The sequence below is a fragment of the Falco cherrug genome, chromosome 19 (genome assembly GCF_023634085.1).
Source record: "Falco cherrug isolate bFalChe1 chromosome 19, bFalChe1.pri, whole genome shotgun sequence".
In the NCBI taxonomy this organism is placed as follows: domain Eukaryota; kingdom Metazoa; phylum Chordata; class Aves; order Falconiformes; family Falconidae; genus Falco; species Falco cherrug.
Genome location: NC_073715.1, coordinates 5,013,952 through 5,029,172, shown reverse-complemented (window position 1 = coordinate 5,029,172; position 15,221 = coordinate 5,013,952). Strand labels below are relative to the sequence as shown.

At 70.5% G+C, this 15,221-nt stretch overlaps 2 protein-coding genes across 3 annotated transcripts; one reads left to right on the top strand and one right to left on the bottom strand.

Annotated features, from left to right (window-relative positions):
• Positions 1–3,592: 3,592 nt before the first annotated feature.
• On the top strand, positions 3,593–9,499 carry CACNB3 (calcium voltage-gated channel auxiliary subunit beta 3). Its single transcript, XM_055697024.1, is given in 18 exon segments — positions 3,593–3,766; positions 4,846–4,968; positions 5,077–5,199; positions 5,291–5,348; positions 5,351–5,405; positions 5,477–5,541; positions 5,638–5,657; positions 5,904–5,984; positions 6,225–6,283; positions 6,412–6,521; positions 6,617–6,760; positions 6,839–6,942; positions 7,034–7,093; positions 7,095–7,184; positions 7,773–7,784; positions 7,786–7,905; positions 7,908–7,961; positions 7,963–9,499. Coding segments are annotated over 18 exon segments (1,422 nt in total). The 5' UTR covers positions 3,593–3,724; the 3' UTR covers positions 8,065–9,499.
• Positions 9,226–15,078, bottom strand: DDX23 (DEAD-box helicase 23). Of its 2 annotated transcripts, none has more exons than XM_055697021.1 (17): positions 14,974–15,078; positions 13,786–14,003; positions 13,549–13,647; positions 13,276–13,372; positions 13,108–13,173; positions 12,841–12,979; positions 12,595–12,728; positions 12,393–12,505; positions 12,154–12,297; positions 11,737–11,962; positions 11,439–11,584; positions 11,167–11,344; positions 10,823–11,065; positions 10,503–10,654; positions 10,228–10,336; positions 9,912–10,086; positions 9,226–9,826 (listed from the first exon to the last, which is right to left on the bottom strand). In XM_055697021.1, the coding sequence occupies exons 2-17, from the start codon at positions 14,001–14,003 to the stop codon at positions 9,603–9,605; spliced, it is 2,463 nt and encodes an 820-aa protein (XP_055552996.1). In that variant the 5' UTR covers positions 14,974–15,078; the 3' UTR covers positions 9,226–9,602. The 2 variants fall into 2 exon arrangements, with proteins under 2 accessions (XP_055552996.1, XP_055552998.1); XM_055697023.1 differs by having other exon boundaries at positions 12,595–12,725.
• Between the last annotated feature and the right edge of the window lie 143 nt (positions 15,079–15,221).

Here is a 15,221-nt window from a genome sequence, read left to right as displayed (position 1 = left end):
CCAGCCCCGGCCGGTACCCGCCCCCCCCCCCCCCCCCCCCCCCGCCCGGATCCGCTCCCGGGCGCTCCCGGCCGGCGGCCTTAAAGGCGCAGCGGCGGCGGCGGTGGCCCGGTACGGCCCGGTACGGCCCCGGTACGGCCCCGGTGCGGCGGGGGAGGCGCGGGAGGAGCGCGGGGGAGGCGGGTGCGCGCGCGGGCACGGGCGGACCGGCACCCCCGGGGCTGCGCGCACACGCACCGCCGCGCTGCACCGACATGGCGGGGACAACGGGGACACGCGCCACCGGCACCCCCCACCCCCACCCCCCTCCCCCCGCCTGCACCCCCGGGTCTGCACACGTCCCCCCCCCTTTGAGTGTGTCCCTTGCACACACACCCCCCGCACGCTCACCCCAGTGCCCCCCCCTTGCACACCCAGCCTGCACGCACACCTACACCCCCCTTGCACACTCGCACCCCCTTGCACGCGTGTGCAGCCGTGTTGCACACACACGCGTGAGCCCCCTTGCATGTGTGTGTGCGTGTGTGCGCGCACGCACACGTATCCCCTTGCACACGCAGCTACACACCGCTTAGGCACCCCTGGCATGCACACACGCGTGCACATCCCCCCTCGCACACACGACCTCGCGCACACGCACACCCGTTTTGCACACATAGGGGTCTTGCACACGCACCCCCTTGCATGCACATCACGCCTTGCACGCACACACGCACCCCTTGCCACACACACGCGTGCGCGCACAAGCACACCCTTGCACGCACCCCCCCCCTTCCTTTTTGCACGCACACCCCAGTCAGCACCCCGTGCAAAAACGGGGGTGCGGGATACCCCTCACTGGGGTCCCTGCCTTGCCCCCACACTCGTACCCCACGCGTGTGCGTGGGTCAGGCCTTGCCAGCCCCCCCCCCCTCCATGACCGCTCCCCCCACCCCCAGCCCCCCCCGCAGCGGCGGGTGCCGGGCCCCGCGGCCCCCCCGCAGCAGCGCCGGGCCCCCGAGGAGCGCAGATTAATCATTAATTAGCAGCCGCCGCCGGGCCCGTGTCCCCGCGGCCCCACGCGGAAGTCCCGCCACGGGAAGGGGGGGGAGTGGATCGGCGGGGGGGGCGGCACGCTGAGTCTCCGGTTCCCCGGGGCCGCCGCAGCCCCCGCCCATCGCTCCGGCCGGGCGGTGCAGTGATGCTGCAGCACCGCGGCCCCGGGATCCGGTCACCGGGGCGGGGGGCACAGGGATGCGGGGCGTGGGGACAATGTGCGGGTGGGCTGCACCCCCTGCACGGTCCCCCCGCGACCCCGCCTGCCCCCCGCGGGGTATTGGCGGGGGGGGGGTGGGGGGGGTATAAGCTGTCCCCTCCGGTGGGGGCACGGCGGGACCGATCCCGGTGGGTTCGCGCATCCCGCATCCCCCACCACGCGTGGCCACGGCAGCGGGGGGACCTTTTTCCCGGTGCCTCCCGGTCTTTCCCCGCAGCCCCCGGGGCTTGCGGGGAGGGTCTATCCCCCGGTGCCCCCCCGCCCCCCCGGTGGCTGCCCGGCTGCGGGGGCGCGGGTCGGCCGCCACGGGGATGGGCGCGGAGGCGGGCAGGCGGGGGCGGGGACGACCGGGACGCCCGGCGGCCCCGTGTGATACGGAGCGCGGCGGTGGCGGCGGCGGCGGCGAGGCCCTTCCCGGCGGAACGCCGCGCTCCGGTGCGGGGCGGCCCCGCCGGTATCCCGGGGGCTCCGGTGGGTGCCGCCGGGTATGTCCGCCCCGGCTCAACCCGCCGCTCCCGGTTCCTTCCAGGTGAGCGGAGCTGAGCCCCTTCCATCCCCCCGGGCACGGCGGGCCCGGTTCGGTTCTGCCCGCAGCGCTGCGGAGGGGTGGGGGGCAGCGGCGGGGCCGCGCCGCCCGGGGCCGCCCGGTGCTCACCGGCCGCCCCCGCCGCTCCCCCCGCAGAGCCCCCGGAGGCTCCGAAGCGCAAGAGCCGCTTCAAGCGCTCGGACGGCAGCACCTCGTCCGACACCACCTCCAGCATCCTCCGCAGGCAGGTGAGCGGGCAGGCACCGGGACCGGCACCGGGACCGGCACCGATACCGGGGCGGGGCAGCCCCGCCAGTCCCGGCTCCCCCCGCCGCGGCTCGCTCCCGGGGGCAGCGGCTCTGCGGTCTCCGCAGTAAAGCACGAACCGGGGTGGGGGGGTGGGGGGGTGGGGAGCGGCCGAACTCCCCCGCCCCAACCCTCCGCACCGGGGGAAACCGGGCGGCCGCCCCCCACCCCGCCGTTCCTCCGGGACCGGGGCTGGGCTCCGGCACCGGGCGCCGGTGGCAACGCAACAGCCGCTCCCCGCGGCTAAAAATAGCGAGTGCTGCGTCAGGGCCGGGCCGGCCTCCGGGCACCGGCACTGCGGCGCGGAGGGGGCGGGGGGTCCCGGGGGGCCCCGGGGAAACTGAGGCAGCAGAGGGGGGAACGGGGCCGGGGGGGGGTCCGCTGTGCTGCCCCGCCCGGTCTATCAGCCGGCACCGGGTCGCCTCCCCGTGCTGCCCGGGGGGTGGAGAGGGGTACGGACCCCCCGCCGTCACCCACCCGCCTGCTCCGGTTCACCCGGTGGAGCGGTGCCCCCCTCCTCGGGCGCCGGCGAGGCAGCGGGTCCCGGGGGCGGCCCCGGGCAGGGCGGGGGGTTCCGGTAGAGGCGGCCCCGGGGGGCGCAGAGCGCCCTGAGCATCCCGTTGCCATCGCAAGGTAGTACCTGCCCCCTCCCCGGTAACCCCCGGGCCCCCCCCGGCCCCCCCGGCCCCGGCCCCGCACACGGCGCGGCCCCTTCAGCACCTCGGAGAGGGCCCGGCCCGGCCCCGCCGCGCTGCCCGGTACCGGGGCCGGTGCCCGGGTGCTCGGTGCCCGCTGCCGGTGCCTGCGGCCGTTCCCTCCGCCACCGGGAGCCCCCACCCCCCCGAACGCTGCCCCGAGGCCCCCGGGTCAGAGCCGAGTTGTCCCGGGCCGGTGGCGCCGGGGTCCGTCCCGCTGCGCGGTAACGGGGCGGGCCGGTCCGGTCCCCCGGGGCCCGCCGCTGCCCCCCCTCCTCGGGGGCGGGGGGGGCGCGGCGGGGGGGGCGGGAGCGGCTCGGCCCCGCCGCAGGGCTCGCCCTGCAGACGGGGCTGCTACCGGCTCGGGGCAGGACGGGGGCCCGCCGCACCGGAGCATGGAGGTACCACGGGGAACCCCCCCGCCGCCGCCGCTCGGGGACCCCCGGCCGTGGGGGGGAGGGGAACACAGCCCCCCATCCCCCCCCCCCCCCGCCTCCCCGGGACCCTCCCTCCACCACCGCGAGCTGTCTTCTTTGCAAACTACCCCCCCCACCCCGCCCCCCCCGGGAGCTGCCCCGGGGCCCGGTGCATCACACCGGGGCCGCTCGGTACCCCGGCTACCACTTCAGCCCCTCCCCCCCCCCGCCATCCCCCGGGGGGTCCCACCGGAGAGGGCCCGGAGACCCCGGCAGCCGCGGGAAGGGGGAACGGCGACCCCTAAGGCCCCCCGCCCCCCCAAGGCTGAGGCGGCGGGGGCGGCTCGTGCGCCCCGGGGGGGCGGTGGGAGGCGGGGGCGGGGAGGGGCGGGGAGGGGCGGCGGCGGCGGCGCGGCGGAGCGGGCAGGGCCAGCCGGAGCCCGAGCCACAGCCGGAACCGGAGCCGGTGCCGGTACCGGAGCCGGACGGGGGGGGCACGGGCGGCTCGGCTCGGCTCGCCCCGTCTATGTCGTTTTCTGACTCCAGCGCTACCTTCCTGCTCAACGAGGTACCGGCCCCGGTACCGGGGAGGCGGGGGGGGGGACGACGACCGAGGGATCGCGGGGTGGGGGAGCTGCGTCCCGCGGGGGCCGTGATTGCACCCGGGGGGGGTTGGGGGGACCGGTGCGTGGCTTCATGGCCGGGGCAGGGGGAGCCGTGCCGCCCCCCGACCCTTTGTTCCTCGCCGCCGCCGTTGGTCTCGCCGCCCCCCGCCCCCCCCCCCGCCCTCCGGCAGGTGCCACCGGGCCCCGGAACCGGGTGGGGGGGAGGACCCCGACCCCCGTGGCCGAGGACCCCGCGGGGGCCGATGCTTCGGGCCGTGGGCTGCACGGGGGGGTCGTGTTGTGGCAGGGGAAGGCACCGCTGGGGATGCTGTACTGGGATGCTGGTGGAAGAAGATGCTCGGGGGGGGGGGGGGCAGTGACGATGTTGGGGGGGGGGCCCTGCTGGGGAGGCCATGTTGGGGGGGGCCATGCTGGGAAACCATATTGCCTGCGTTGGCTGGGGGGGGCCCAGACCCCCCCTCCCCCCCCCCCGATGTGAGCGAGGGGGGATGTGCAGGGTGAGGGGGCCTATCTGCTGGCGGGGGGGGGCTGGTGCTGGACGGTGGTGCTGAGCTGAGCCCAGCAGGGCCTGGGGGCCTCGGGGGGGGGCTCGGCCACATCCAGGGACCTATAATATTTCACCGCAGCTTCTGCGCCTGTTCCGGGTGCAGCAGGCGACGGGTAATTACTGGGGGGGGGGGGGGGGGGGGGGGGGCTACACCAAGCACCCCAGCGTTGGGGCTGGCTGTGGCAGGCCCACACCCCTGAGGGGACAGGGACCCCTTTCCGCAGTCCCGCCCCCCCCCCCCCCCCGGGGCTGTGGGGGTCTCCCCCAGGACGGGGCTGCACCCCATGGCCGCCACGCTGGGTGATGCTGCCCCTATTTGCCTGGCTTGATGCCCCCACGGATCCCTGAAAGCTGGAAAGGGTCAGTGGGCTGGGGTCAGCGGGGTCCCCTCCCCAGGCCGGCATCGGCTCAGGGTGAGGTCCCGCTTTGTGGGGGTCCTTGCAGCCCCCCAGCACTCAGCCCTGTCCCCCCCAGGGCTCGGCGGACTCCTACACCAGCCGCCCGTCCCTGGACTCCGACGTGTCCCTGGACGAGGACCGGGAGGGTGCCCGGCGCGAGGTGGAGAACCAAGCCCAGCAGCAGCTCGAGAGGGCCAAGGTACTGGGAGTGGGGGGGTTGTCCAGGGCATAGCCCCAGGGTGGGGGCTGGCAGGGCCTGGGGACACTGACCCCCCCGCCCTCCCCCCCCCCCCCATCACCCCCCCAGCACAAGCCGGTCGCCTTCGCTGTGCGCACCAATGTCAGCTACTGCGGGGCGCTGGATGAGGAGTGCCCGGTGCAGGGAGCCGCCATCAACTTTGAAGCCAAAGATTTCCTGCACATCAAGGAGGTGAGCTGGGGTGCTGGGGAGGGGGGGGCCAGGGTCAGGGACCACCCCCCCACACACCCCCCAGCCTCACCCCTGCCCTGCCCTCACCCAGAAATACAGCAATGACTGGTGGATTGGGCGCCTAGTGAAGGAGGGGGGGGACATCGCCTTCATCCCAGCCCCCAGCGCCTGGAAGCCATGAGGCTCAAGCAGGAGCAGAAAGCCAGGTAGGGACCGGACAGTCACCCCCAAACCCCCCCGGGTCCCCCAACACTCGCTCACCCTCTTTCTCCTCTAGGAGAGCTGGCAACGCCTCGGGCCTCGGCGACAGTGGGAACCGGCGATCGCCTCCCCCCTCCTTAGGTAAGGGCAGGTCCTGGCCCAGGGGGGTCCGGGGGGGGTCTGGGGTCCCCCCCCTTCACTGTCACCAACCTCTGTCTCTTCTCTCCTCTCCCCAAGCCAAGCAGAAGCAGAAGCAGGTGAGTCCCGGGTGCAAGGCTGTGCCTGGGGCAGGGGGAGATGGGGAGGGGGCTGCAGGCAGGGCTGAGCGCAGTCGCTTCTGGGGTGGAGCAGGTGGGGGCAGAGACACCCCCCCCGCCCTCGGTTGTGGGGCTGGGGGGGGGCTCCAGAATGCCAGGATTCTCTGGAATAGGCTCACTGACCCCTTTCTGGGGGTGGGAGTGCAGGGTGCTGATGTGTCCCCATGTCCCCCTCCCCCCCCGCAGACACAGCACATCCCACCCTACGATGTGGTCCCCTCCATGCGGCCCGTGGTGCTGGTGGGGCCCTCGCTGAAAGGATACGAGGTATGGGGGGGGAAGGGAGGGGTGGGGTGGGGGGCTGTGGGGTGGGGGTGGGGCTCCCACTGTGCCCCCAGGGTGGTGGCTTGTGTCCCTCGTCCCCTCCCTGCGCATCCCGTGTCGGTGCTGGGCAGATGGCGGGGACCGAGGGCTGCTGGCAGGGTGCCAGGAGGCTGCCACCTCCCTGCTGGTGCCATCTGCCACCGGCTCCCCGTGGGCTCACGGGCTGGTGGCCCCCACTGGCAGGTCACCGACATGATGCAGAAAGCCCTCTTCGATTTCCTCAAGCACAGATTTGATGGCAGGTGAGAGCCGAACCCCATCCCAGGACCCTGCCCTATAGCCTGGGGGGGGGGGGGGAGACCCAGGAACCCCCACCATGGCCTGGGGGGGGGACACCCAGGACCCCACCGCTGTCCCTGTGCCCCCCCAGGATCTCCATCACCCACATCACGGCTGACCTCTCCCTGGCCAAGCGCTCCATCCTCAACAACCTGGGCAAGCAGGCTATCCTGGAGCGCTCCACCACCCGCTCCAGCATCGGTGAGGGGCCGGGCTCACCCCGGGGTGCAGGGACACACCCCCCCACCCCCCAGGACCCAGCCCAGCCTGACACGTCCCCCCTGCGTCCCCCCCAGCTGAGGTGCAGAGCGAGATCGAGCGCATCTTTGAGTTGGCCAAGTCCCTGCAGCTGGTGGTGCTGGATGCCGACACCATCAACCACCCAGCCCAGCTGGCCAAGACCTCCCTAGCGCCCATCATCGTCTACGTCAAGGTGTCCTCACCCCAAGGTGAGGGGTGACTGTGGTTCTGGGGGGGAGGGGCAGCTGCCCCCCACGGTGCTATCCCTCTCCTGTCGCCTCCCCAGGTCCTGCAGCGGCTCATCAAGTCCCGGGGCAAGTCCCAGGTGAAGCACCTCAACGTGCAGATGATGGCAGCTGACAAGCTGGTGCAGTGTCCCCCGGTGAGTTGGCAGGACCCCCACCCTAGGGATGCTCGGGGGGATGGGGGGGGGTGTCCCTGAGCCACTCCTGCCCCCTCTCACCTGCCCCCAGGAGCTCTTCGACGTGATCCTGGATGAGAACCAGCTGGAGGACGCCTGCGAGCACTTGGCGCGAGTACCTGGAGGTGTACTGGCGTGCCACGCACCACCCGCCGCACGCCCCCCACGCCGTGCCCTCGCCCACTGGCCTCCCAGGCCTGCAGGTACCCCTGGAGCCCCCCTCCCTGCCCCCCGCTGGCAACCAGCGCAGGGACGCACAGGTGGGGGTGGCGGGGGGGGGGATGCACAGGTGGGGGTGGTGGGTGGCAGGAGGGGACGCACAGGTGGGGGGACACACAGGTGGGGGTGACGGGGGACGCACAGGTGGGGGTGGTGGGTGGACGTAGAGGTGGGGTGGGGGGACGCACAGGTGGGGGTGGCGGGGGGACACAGAGGTGGGGTGGCAGGGGGACACAGAGGTGGGGTGGCAGGGGGACATGCACAGGTGGGGGTGGCGGGGGGACACAGAGGTGGGGTGGCAGGGGGGGATGCACAGGTGGGGGTGGCGGGGGGGACACAGAGGTGGGGTGGGGGGACACAGAGGTGGGGTGGGGGGACACACAGAGGTGGGGTGGCAGGGGGGGACACACAGTGGGGGGTGGCGGGGGGACACAGAGGTGGGGTGGCAGGGGGACACACAGGTGGGGTGGCAGGGGGACGCAGAGGTGGGGTGGCAGGGGGACGCAGAGGTGGGGTGGCAGGGGGACGCAGCCCCCTGTGCCATCCCCGCAGCCCCTGCCCCCTGCCCGCAGAGCCAGCAGCTGCCTGGGGGAGCGGGGGGAACACTCGCCGCTGGAGCACGACAGCCTGATGCCCTCAGACGAGGCGGGGGAGACCTCACCCCACACTTGGGGGGCCACGTCTCAACGCAGCTCCCGGCACCTGAGGAAGAGGAGTACGCGGACCCCTACCCTGACCTCTACCAGCCCCACCGGCACCACACACAGCGGGTTGCAGGGCACCGGCGCGCCGGATCGCCAAACCGAACGCAACCTCGACAGGAACTGGCAACGCAGCCGGCCTTGGGCCAAGGACAGCTATTAGGGGTGGGGGATGAGGATTTGGGGAGGGGGGGGGGGGGAACGCGACACGGCTGGGAACCGGCCCCCCCGAACCCCGGGCGCTCCTCGCCTCGCCCCAGCCCCCGCACTGGGGGTGCTCAGACAATCTCCCTCTCTCGGGGAACCCCTCTGCACTGGCAGCTTCCTCGCGCCCGACCCCCTGGGCACGTCTTCAGCCATAAGCACAGGGGGGGGGGGCCCGGCAGCCAGGATACCCTGGGACACACACCCCCCCCCCCCCGCCTCCCCGGCTCCTGGGGACCTGGGGACAGCCACATGCCTTCTCCCTGCCTCAGTTTCCCCACCTGGCCCCCGCATCGCAGCCTGTCTCATTCCCCATGGAAGACCCTTAGGCAGGTAATGGGGACACACGCACACCGCACACGCACACGACAGTTTTACAGTTTTGGCAGCGTCCCCCATCCTGCACAGCCCCAAGGAAGAAGGGGAAGGTGCCCACTCCCCCGCTGGGGCCTGGCCTGCCCCCTCCCCTGCCCCTGCATGGGACCCCCAGGAGGAGGGGGCCGCACCAGTCGCTTCGCTCCGCACCGAATTCTCCCTGCCCCGGTCACTGCAGCCAAACAACTTCCTCCCGGGGTACAGAGAGAGCGGGGAGGGGGCGGCTGGACCCTTCCCGGGAGGAGGGGGGGGCCCACTCCACACCTGCACTCACTGCCCTGTCCCCATAGCTCCCCACCCCCCCACACGTAGCTGTCACCGCACACTCCTGTAAATAACGGCACCCACCGCCCTTCGGCCGGGGGCTGCTCGGTGGAGGGGCCCGGTGCTGAGCGCCCCCACCCCAGGGCCCTTCGCAGGGAGCCGGCCTGAGCCGCCAAAGGGGGACAGGGTGGGGGGGGCACAGATTTGTTATAATTTCTTTTGTAGAAAGCACTGATTTCCCTGTAACCGGTTTCAGAAACACGACGAGTGCTCGGAGGCGCCGGTGTCTGTGTCTTTGGGGGGGTGGGGGGACAGCGGACACCACAGGATGTTAGGGTGGGGGACACACCATGTGGGGGGAAAGGGCCCGATGCTGGTGGGTTGCTGAGCATCCAAAGGCTTTCCCCTTGGGGCCAGCGCTGGAGGGTGCTGGGAGAGGGTGCTCGGGGCAGCGCCGCAGGAAGAGTACGAGGAGCCGACATCCAGCAACGCAGCTGCGGGTTTATTCCTGCAGCCTGGAACTTTAGCTAAAAAATAACAAAAAAACCCCAAAGATGACCGCAGCTCCTGGGACAGCCCTGCCTTAAAAACCAGCACGCCAAGCCCAGCACGGGCCCCTGCCCCCAAAAAGCCTCCTGGCTGTGGGGAAGGTGGGGAGGGGGGACTGGGAAAAGAGGGGGGACATTTGGGGACAGTCCCAACCCCAGTCTCTGCTGTCGGCAGTCCTGGTTGCACACAGGGGGTTGGGGGCGGGGGGCTGGGAAAAGAGCAGCCAGAAAAGTCCTGGCACCCCCCGACCCTGCTGGTCCCACCATCCCCGCTGGGGTGACCGAGGGGGGGGCCACCAGTTGCGGGGACTCAGGCGAAGATGGTTTCCTCCCGCCGCTTCTTGGTGAGGATGGTGCCGGGTTTGTGCTGAGCGTCGGGGTGGTTGGCCAGCTCGGGTGGGCAGGATGAGACCGGGCTCTCCAGGATGGCTTGCTTCAGGTCGTAGAAAACGGTGGAATCCTCCTTGGTGAGGAAGGTGATGGCTACGCCGCTCTTCCCCGCTCGGCCCGTCCGCCCGATGCGGTGGATGTAATCTGCAGGGGGGTCGGGAGGGGGGGGGAGGGGGGTCAGGCAGGGCCTTGTTCCCCTCCGAAAGCCGTAGACCCCCCCAAAACTCACCCTCGATGTTCTTGGCCATGTCGTAGTTGACGACCATGGAGACGTCGTGGATGTCGATGCCGCGTCCTGCCACGTCGGTGGCCACCAGGATGTCCTTGGCTCCGGCCTTCAGGTTGGAGAGGGCGAACTCCCGCTGCTCCTGGCCTTTGCCACCGTGCAGGGTGCAGGCGTTGTACTGCGGGAGGAGGCGGCGGGGGTTAACGGGGGGCGCTCAGAGCCACATCACCGGGGTCCCCAGGCAGAGATGGGGGTGCAGGGGCTCCCCCCACACCCGCCACAGCCAAAGTAGGGGAGCTCCGGCCCAGCCCAGACTCACCCCCATCTTCTCCAGGGACTTTGCCAGCACGTCGCAGCCCTTCTTCTGGTTGACGAAGATGATGATGGGTGGGTCGAAGCCCTGTTCCAGGATGGCCAACAGCTTCTTCCTGTTGCAGAAGAGGACAGTTGGGTGAGGAGAGGCTGAGGTGACCCACAGGAGCTCCTTTGCTCCCCAGAGCCCCCCTCCCACAACTCCCTCACCCTCAAATCCCCCAGAGCACCCCCAAGACCTGCTCTTCTCACTCCACCCGACCCCACCGGCCCCCTCCTCACCTCTTCTCCGACTCCGACATGAGGAAGACCTTCTGCTCCACCCGCTCATGGGGTTTGCCGGCGGAGCCGATGTAGACCACGGCCGGACGACGGAGGTAGCTGCGGGCCAGGCGCTCCACCGCTGGCGGCATGGTGGCCGTGAACATGACGGTCTACGAGAAAACAGGGCGGTGAGCGACGTCCCCTGTGTGGCAGGAGCGTGGCTGCCATTCCCATGGCTCGTTCTCCAAAGCCCTCAGCCGTCCCCTCTCCACGCCGTGGACCACGCTCAGCCCAGGGGGGGCACCCACCCCCCCTCCGGGCCTCCTGCCTGCACCCACCTGTCTGTACTTGTGCTTCCCCGACTCGAAGTTGGCCAACATCTTCTCGGGGTCCTCAGCCTCGTCGGTGTCGGGTTTTTGGTTGGTGACGGGCATGTGCTCCAGGATCTTCTGCACATCAGGCTCAAAGCCCATGTCGATCATGCGATCTGCCTCATCCAGCACTACGTAGGTGCAGCGGCTCAGCACTAGGTACCGGTTCTCCAGCACGTCGATGAGACGGCCTGGTGTGGCAATGACGATCTGGGGGAGACGGGGGGGGGGGGGCACAAGGAGGGTTGGTGGGCACAGCCCGGGGCTAAACTGCTCCCCTCAGGTCGTCCCCCCCAGGGGCTAACACTCACCTCGCAGCCCATGCGAAGGCGGAAGCCTTGGTCCTCGCGGGAGATGCCTCCGATCACGGCCACCGTGCGGATGCCCAGAGGCTTCCCGAATTTGATGGTTTCCTCCTCAATCTGCTGGGCCAGCTCACGGGTGGGGGCCAGGATGATGGCGTAGGGACCCTGGTCCGATTCTTCAATCCTGCGGTGTTGGCAGGGGATGGCAGCGTCACCCAGAGTGCCACGTGCCCCCTGTCCCGCAGCGTCGCCCACCTCCCCTGCCCCATCCCACCCACCGATCGATCTTGGGCAGGGTGGTGATCCACACCAGCAGCGGGATGAGGAAAGCCGCCGTTTTACCGCTACCGGTCTCGGCCACGCCGATGATGTCACGGTTCTGCAGGCCGATGGGGATCGCCTGGCGCTGGATGGGGGTGGGCTCCTGGGGAGGGAAGCAGCAGGTTTGAGAGCAGAACTCCCCCTCCTCACACCCCCCAAAGACCCGACCCCAAGAACCAGCCCTTTTCCCCTCCACCCAGCTCCCCCGAGGGCCATCGGGGTTCGCTGGCAGAAGCCCCCCCACCCCGTACCCACCTTGTAGCCACACTTATCGATGACCTCCAGGATGTGGGGGGGCAGGGAGGAGTCCTTCCAGGAGCGGATGGGGTTGGGGATCTTGCCCCCCTTGGTGGTGATGCTGTAGTCCTCGCGGAATATGCGCCAGTCCCTGTCTGTCATCTCATCGAGTTTTTTCTGGGACCAGTGCCGGTCGTCCCAGCGCTGCTTGGCCTCCTTCTTCCGCAGCTTCCGCAGCCGAGCCCTGGGTGGGGGGTGAGGAAGGGGGCAGGGCTCACCCTGTGCCTCGGGGGAGGCTGGAATTGTCCTCTCACCCATCCTAAGAATGTGCTGCATCCCAGAGCCACCCCCAGCTCTACATCCCAGCCAAGAAGAGCCAGCCAGGACCCCGGACACCCCTCAGCACCCTCCCAAGCTCCCCCCACGTGCACTCACTCCTCCTGCTCCTTCTCCTCCAGCGTCCGCCTCTTCTCCATCAAGTCCCCATAGAAGCGCGACTGTTCCCGTTTCTGCTGCTTCAGGTCAATCCCTGCGATGAAGCCCCGGCCCAGCAGCTGCACTTGGTGTCGCTCCTTGTACCTAGAGCAGGGTGGGAGCGTCAGGGGCATGGCTGGGGGTGCCCCACACCCCCCCCCCGGGGCACCCCTCAGCCCCAGGGGCACCCCAGCACTCACAGGGGGTTGTAGTCAATGGAGGTGTCTTCCGACGCATCCCACTCGAAGACGAACTTGCGGTCGTTCAGGTGCCGCGTACGTCTCCGCTTCTTCACTCCTCCCAGGTAACGCTCCTGCAGGAGGCGGAGGATCAGCGGGGAAGGAACCTGAGCCCCCCCCCCCAGCTCACCCACCCTCCCCCTAGCCCAGCCCTCAGCGCTACCTTGATGGCATGGAGCTCTTTGCTCTTGTCTTTCTCCTCCCGGATCTTCTGCCTGCCCTCCTCGTCCTCTGTGCCGTTGGTCTCCCGCTCCATTCGCTCCCGGCGCTCCCTGCGCTCACGCTCCTGGGGGTCTTCTGGGGAACAGGGGAAGGGTCTCAGAGCCAAGCACCCACACCTAGGGTGGGGGGGTCCCAGGGGTCCCAGCCTCTTAGAACCAGGAAAGCTATGGCGGGGACAACACCTTACCAAGCATCTTCCTCCCCATCTCCTGGAACTGCTTCCTCTTCTTCCTCTCCTCCTCCAGCAGCCGCTGACGCTCCTCCACCTCCTGCTGCCGCCGCCGCAAGGCCTCGGCCTCCCGCTCCGCCTTGGACAGGAACTTGGGCTGCGACAGGAGAAAGGACGGGCTCACACTGGGCCTGGCTGCGACCCCCTCGCTGCTGGGGCTGTCCCAGGAGAGACATACTCCCCCTCCCCCCAAATCCATCCCGTCACAGCACGGGAGGCTCCTACCTTGGCTTCTGCCTCCTCTTCAGCCTTCTTCTTAGCCAGCAGCTCCTCCAAGGACAGCGGCTGGGCCTGCAAACGTGGGGCCGGACCGTCAGCAGCCCCTTTGCCTCACCAGAGCGATCCCCCCACTAAGAGCTATTCCCAGCCAAGCCCCCTCAGCCCCTTCCTCACCTTCTCCTTCTTCAGGGCATTCTCCTCCTCCTCCTCCGCTTTCCGTGAGTCCCGCTCCTTCCGGGACTTCGAGTCTTTGCCCCTGCTCGGGGACAAGCTTCCCAGCAAAACAAAGAGGAATCAAGCACCGAACGCAGCCCCACGGTCACCCCACTGACCGGGGAAAATCCTGCTCTCGCCCTACAATGCTTCCTACAGAAAACAGCCCTGGGGTGCTTATAGAAGAGTATGACATGCCCTCCCCCCCGCCCCCGAAAAAAAAATGGGGCTCACCTTGACCGCTTCCTGTCCTTATCCCGCCGGTGCCCATCTTTCTCTCGGTCCCGGTCCTTCTTGCTCCGGTCCCGATCACGTTCTTTGTGCCGGCGATCCCTGCAAAGTGGGGCAGTCACGGCGCGGCCCCAGCCCAACCACCTGCACCCCCCACCCCCTTTGCAGGGCCGTCACAGACAGGCAAGAGCGACAGAGCTTTTCCCTAAAAACTGGGGGGGCCCCCATAACACCCCTCACCTCTCTGTCGACTTGGACCGGGACCGGGATCGTGACCGGCTGCCTCGTCTTCTATCCCGGGACCGGTGCCGCTTCCTGTCCTTGGAGGGGGAACCCTTGCGGTCCCGGTCCCGTTCCCGGTCCCGATCCCGGTCTCTGTCTGGGGATCGTGAGCGTTTCCTCTCCTCCTTGGCAGGGGATGCGTCCCGGTCCTTCTTATCTGCTAGTTCTCCGGCCATCTGTGGGGCAAAGGATCAGACAGAGTGAGGGACCGGGGGGGACCTGGGGACAGAGCAGGGAGGGCTGGGGAAGAGTCGGGGACAAGCACAGGGGTCCTGGGGAGGGTGCAGGGGATCCAGGGGGGGGCCCAAAGGGGCCTGGGAGGATACAGGGGACCTGGGGAGGGAGCAGGAATGGCTAAGGGAATGGGGAGGGGGGGGGGCATAGGGGACCGGGGGGGGGGCTGGGGTACCCAGGGGGGACTGGGGAGAGCTGAGAGACCCAGCGAGGGCACAGGGGACCTGGGGAGGGTGCAGGGGATCCAGGGGGGCCCAAGGGGGCCTGGAGGATGCAGGGGACCTTGGGAGGGAGCAGGAACGGCTAAGGGTGTCGGGGGATGGGGGGGGGTGGGCACAGGGAACCTGGAGAGGGCTGGGGGACCCCAAGGGGACCTAGGGAGGGCACAAGGGACCTGGAGAGGAAATGGGGAGGGCTGAGGGAGTCAGAGGGGGGGACCCAGGGGGAGTCCAAGGCGATCTGGAGAATATGCAGGGGGGCTGGGGTGGGAGCAGGGAGGGCTGAGGGACCCGGGGGGTTGCAGAGGAGGCCGGGGGGGGTGCAAGGAGGGCTGGGGGACCCGGGGGGGAGGGGGGGGGGAAGGGGCGTTGCAGAGGACCCCGGGAGGGAGCGGAGAGGGCTGAGGGACCCGGGAGGAGTGTGTGCAGAGAGACCCCGGGAGGGAGCGGGGAGGGCTGGGGGACTCGGGGGGGTGCAGAGAGACCCCGGGAGGGAGCGGGGAGGGCTGGGGGGACCCGGGCAGGGCTGCGGGCCCGGAGAACCTGGAATCAGGCCCTGCCCCGGCTGCCGCTCGGCGCCGCGGTAGCGGGGCCCTGCAGCCCCACCCGTGGGGGGGGGGGGGGGGGGGGGGAAGGGGGGGCGGTCCCCGGGATCTTCCTGCCGGTACCCCCCACCCCGCCGCCCCGCGCTCACCGCCGCAGGCCCAGGCCTCAGCGCCGCCCCACCGCCGCCGCCATGTCCGCCGGGCGCCGCGGGGCACGCCGGGAAGGCGAGGCCTCCCTCCGCGCCGCGACTACAACTCCCAGCAGCCCCCGCGCCAGACGCAGCACCGCCGCGCGCCCCCCCCAGCCCTTGATCCCTCCGCCCGGGCCCCCCCGACCCCTCCCACGCTGCGGGGGGGGTGGGGGGGGGGTGGGTTAACCAAGCAGAGCCTGGGGGCA

Excerpts from the sequence above, each read along its gene's own strand:
- DDX23 (XM_055697021.1), bottom strand. The coding sequence starts at position 14,003 with ATGGCCGGAGAACTAGCAGATAAGAAGGACCGGGACGCATCCCCTGCC. Across the intron at positions 12,298-12,392 it reads TCCATTGACTACAACCCCCT|GTACAAGGAGCGACACCAAG; the intron begins GTGAGTGCTGGG and ends ACCCTGCTCTAG. Across the intron at positions 10,655-10,822 it reads GGAAGCACAAGTACAGACAG|ACCGTCATGTTCACGGCCAC; the intron begins GTGGGTGCAGGC and ends GTTTTCTCGTAG.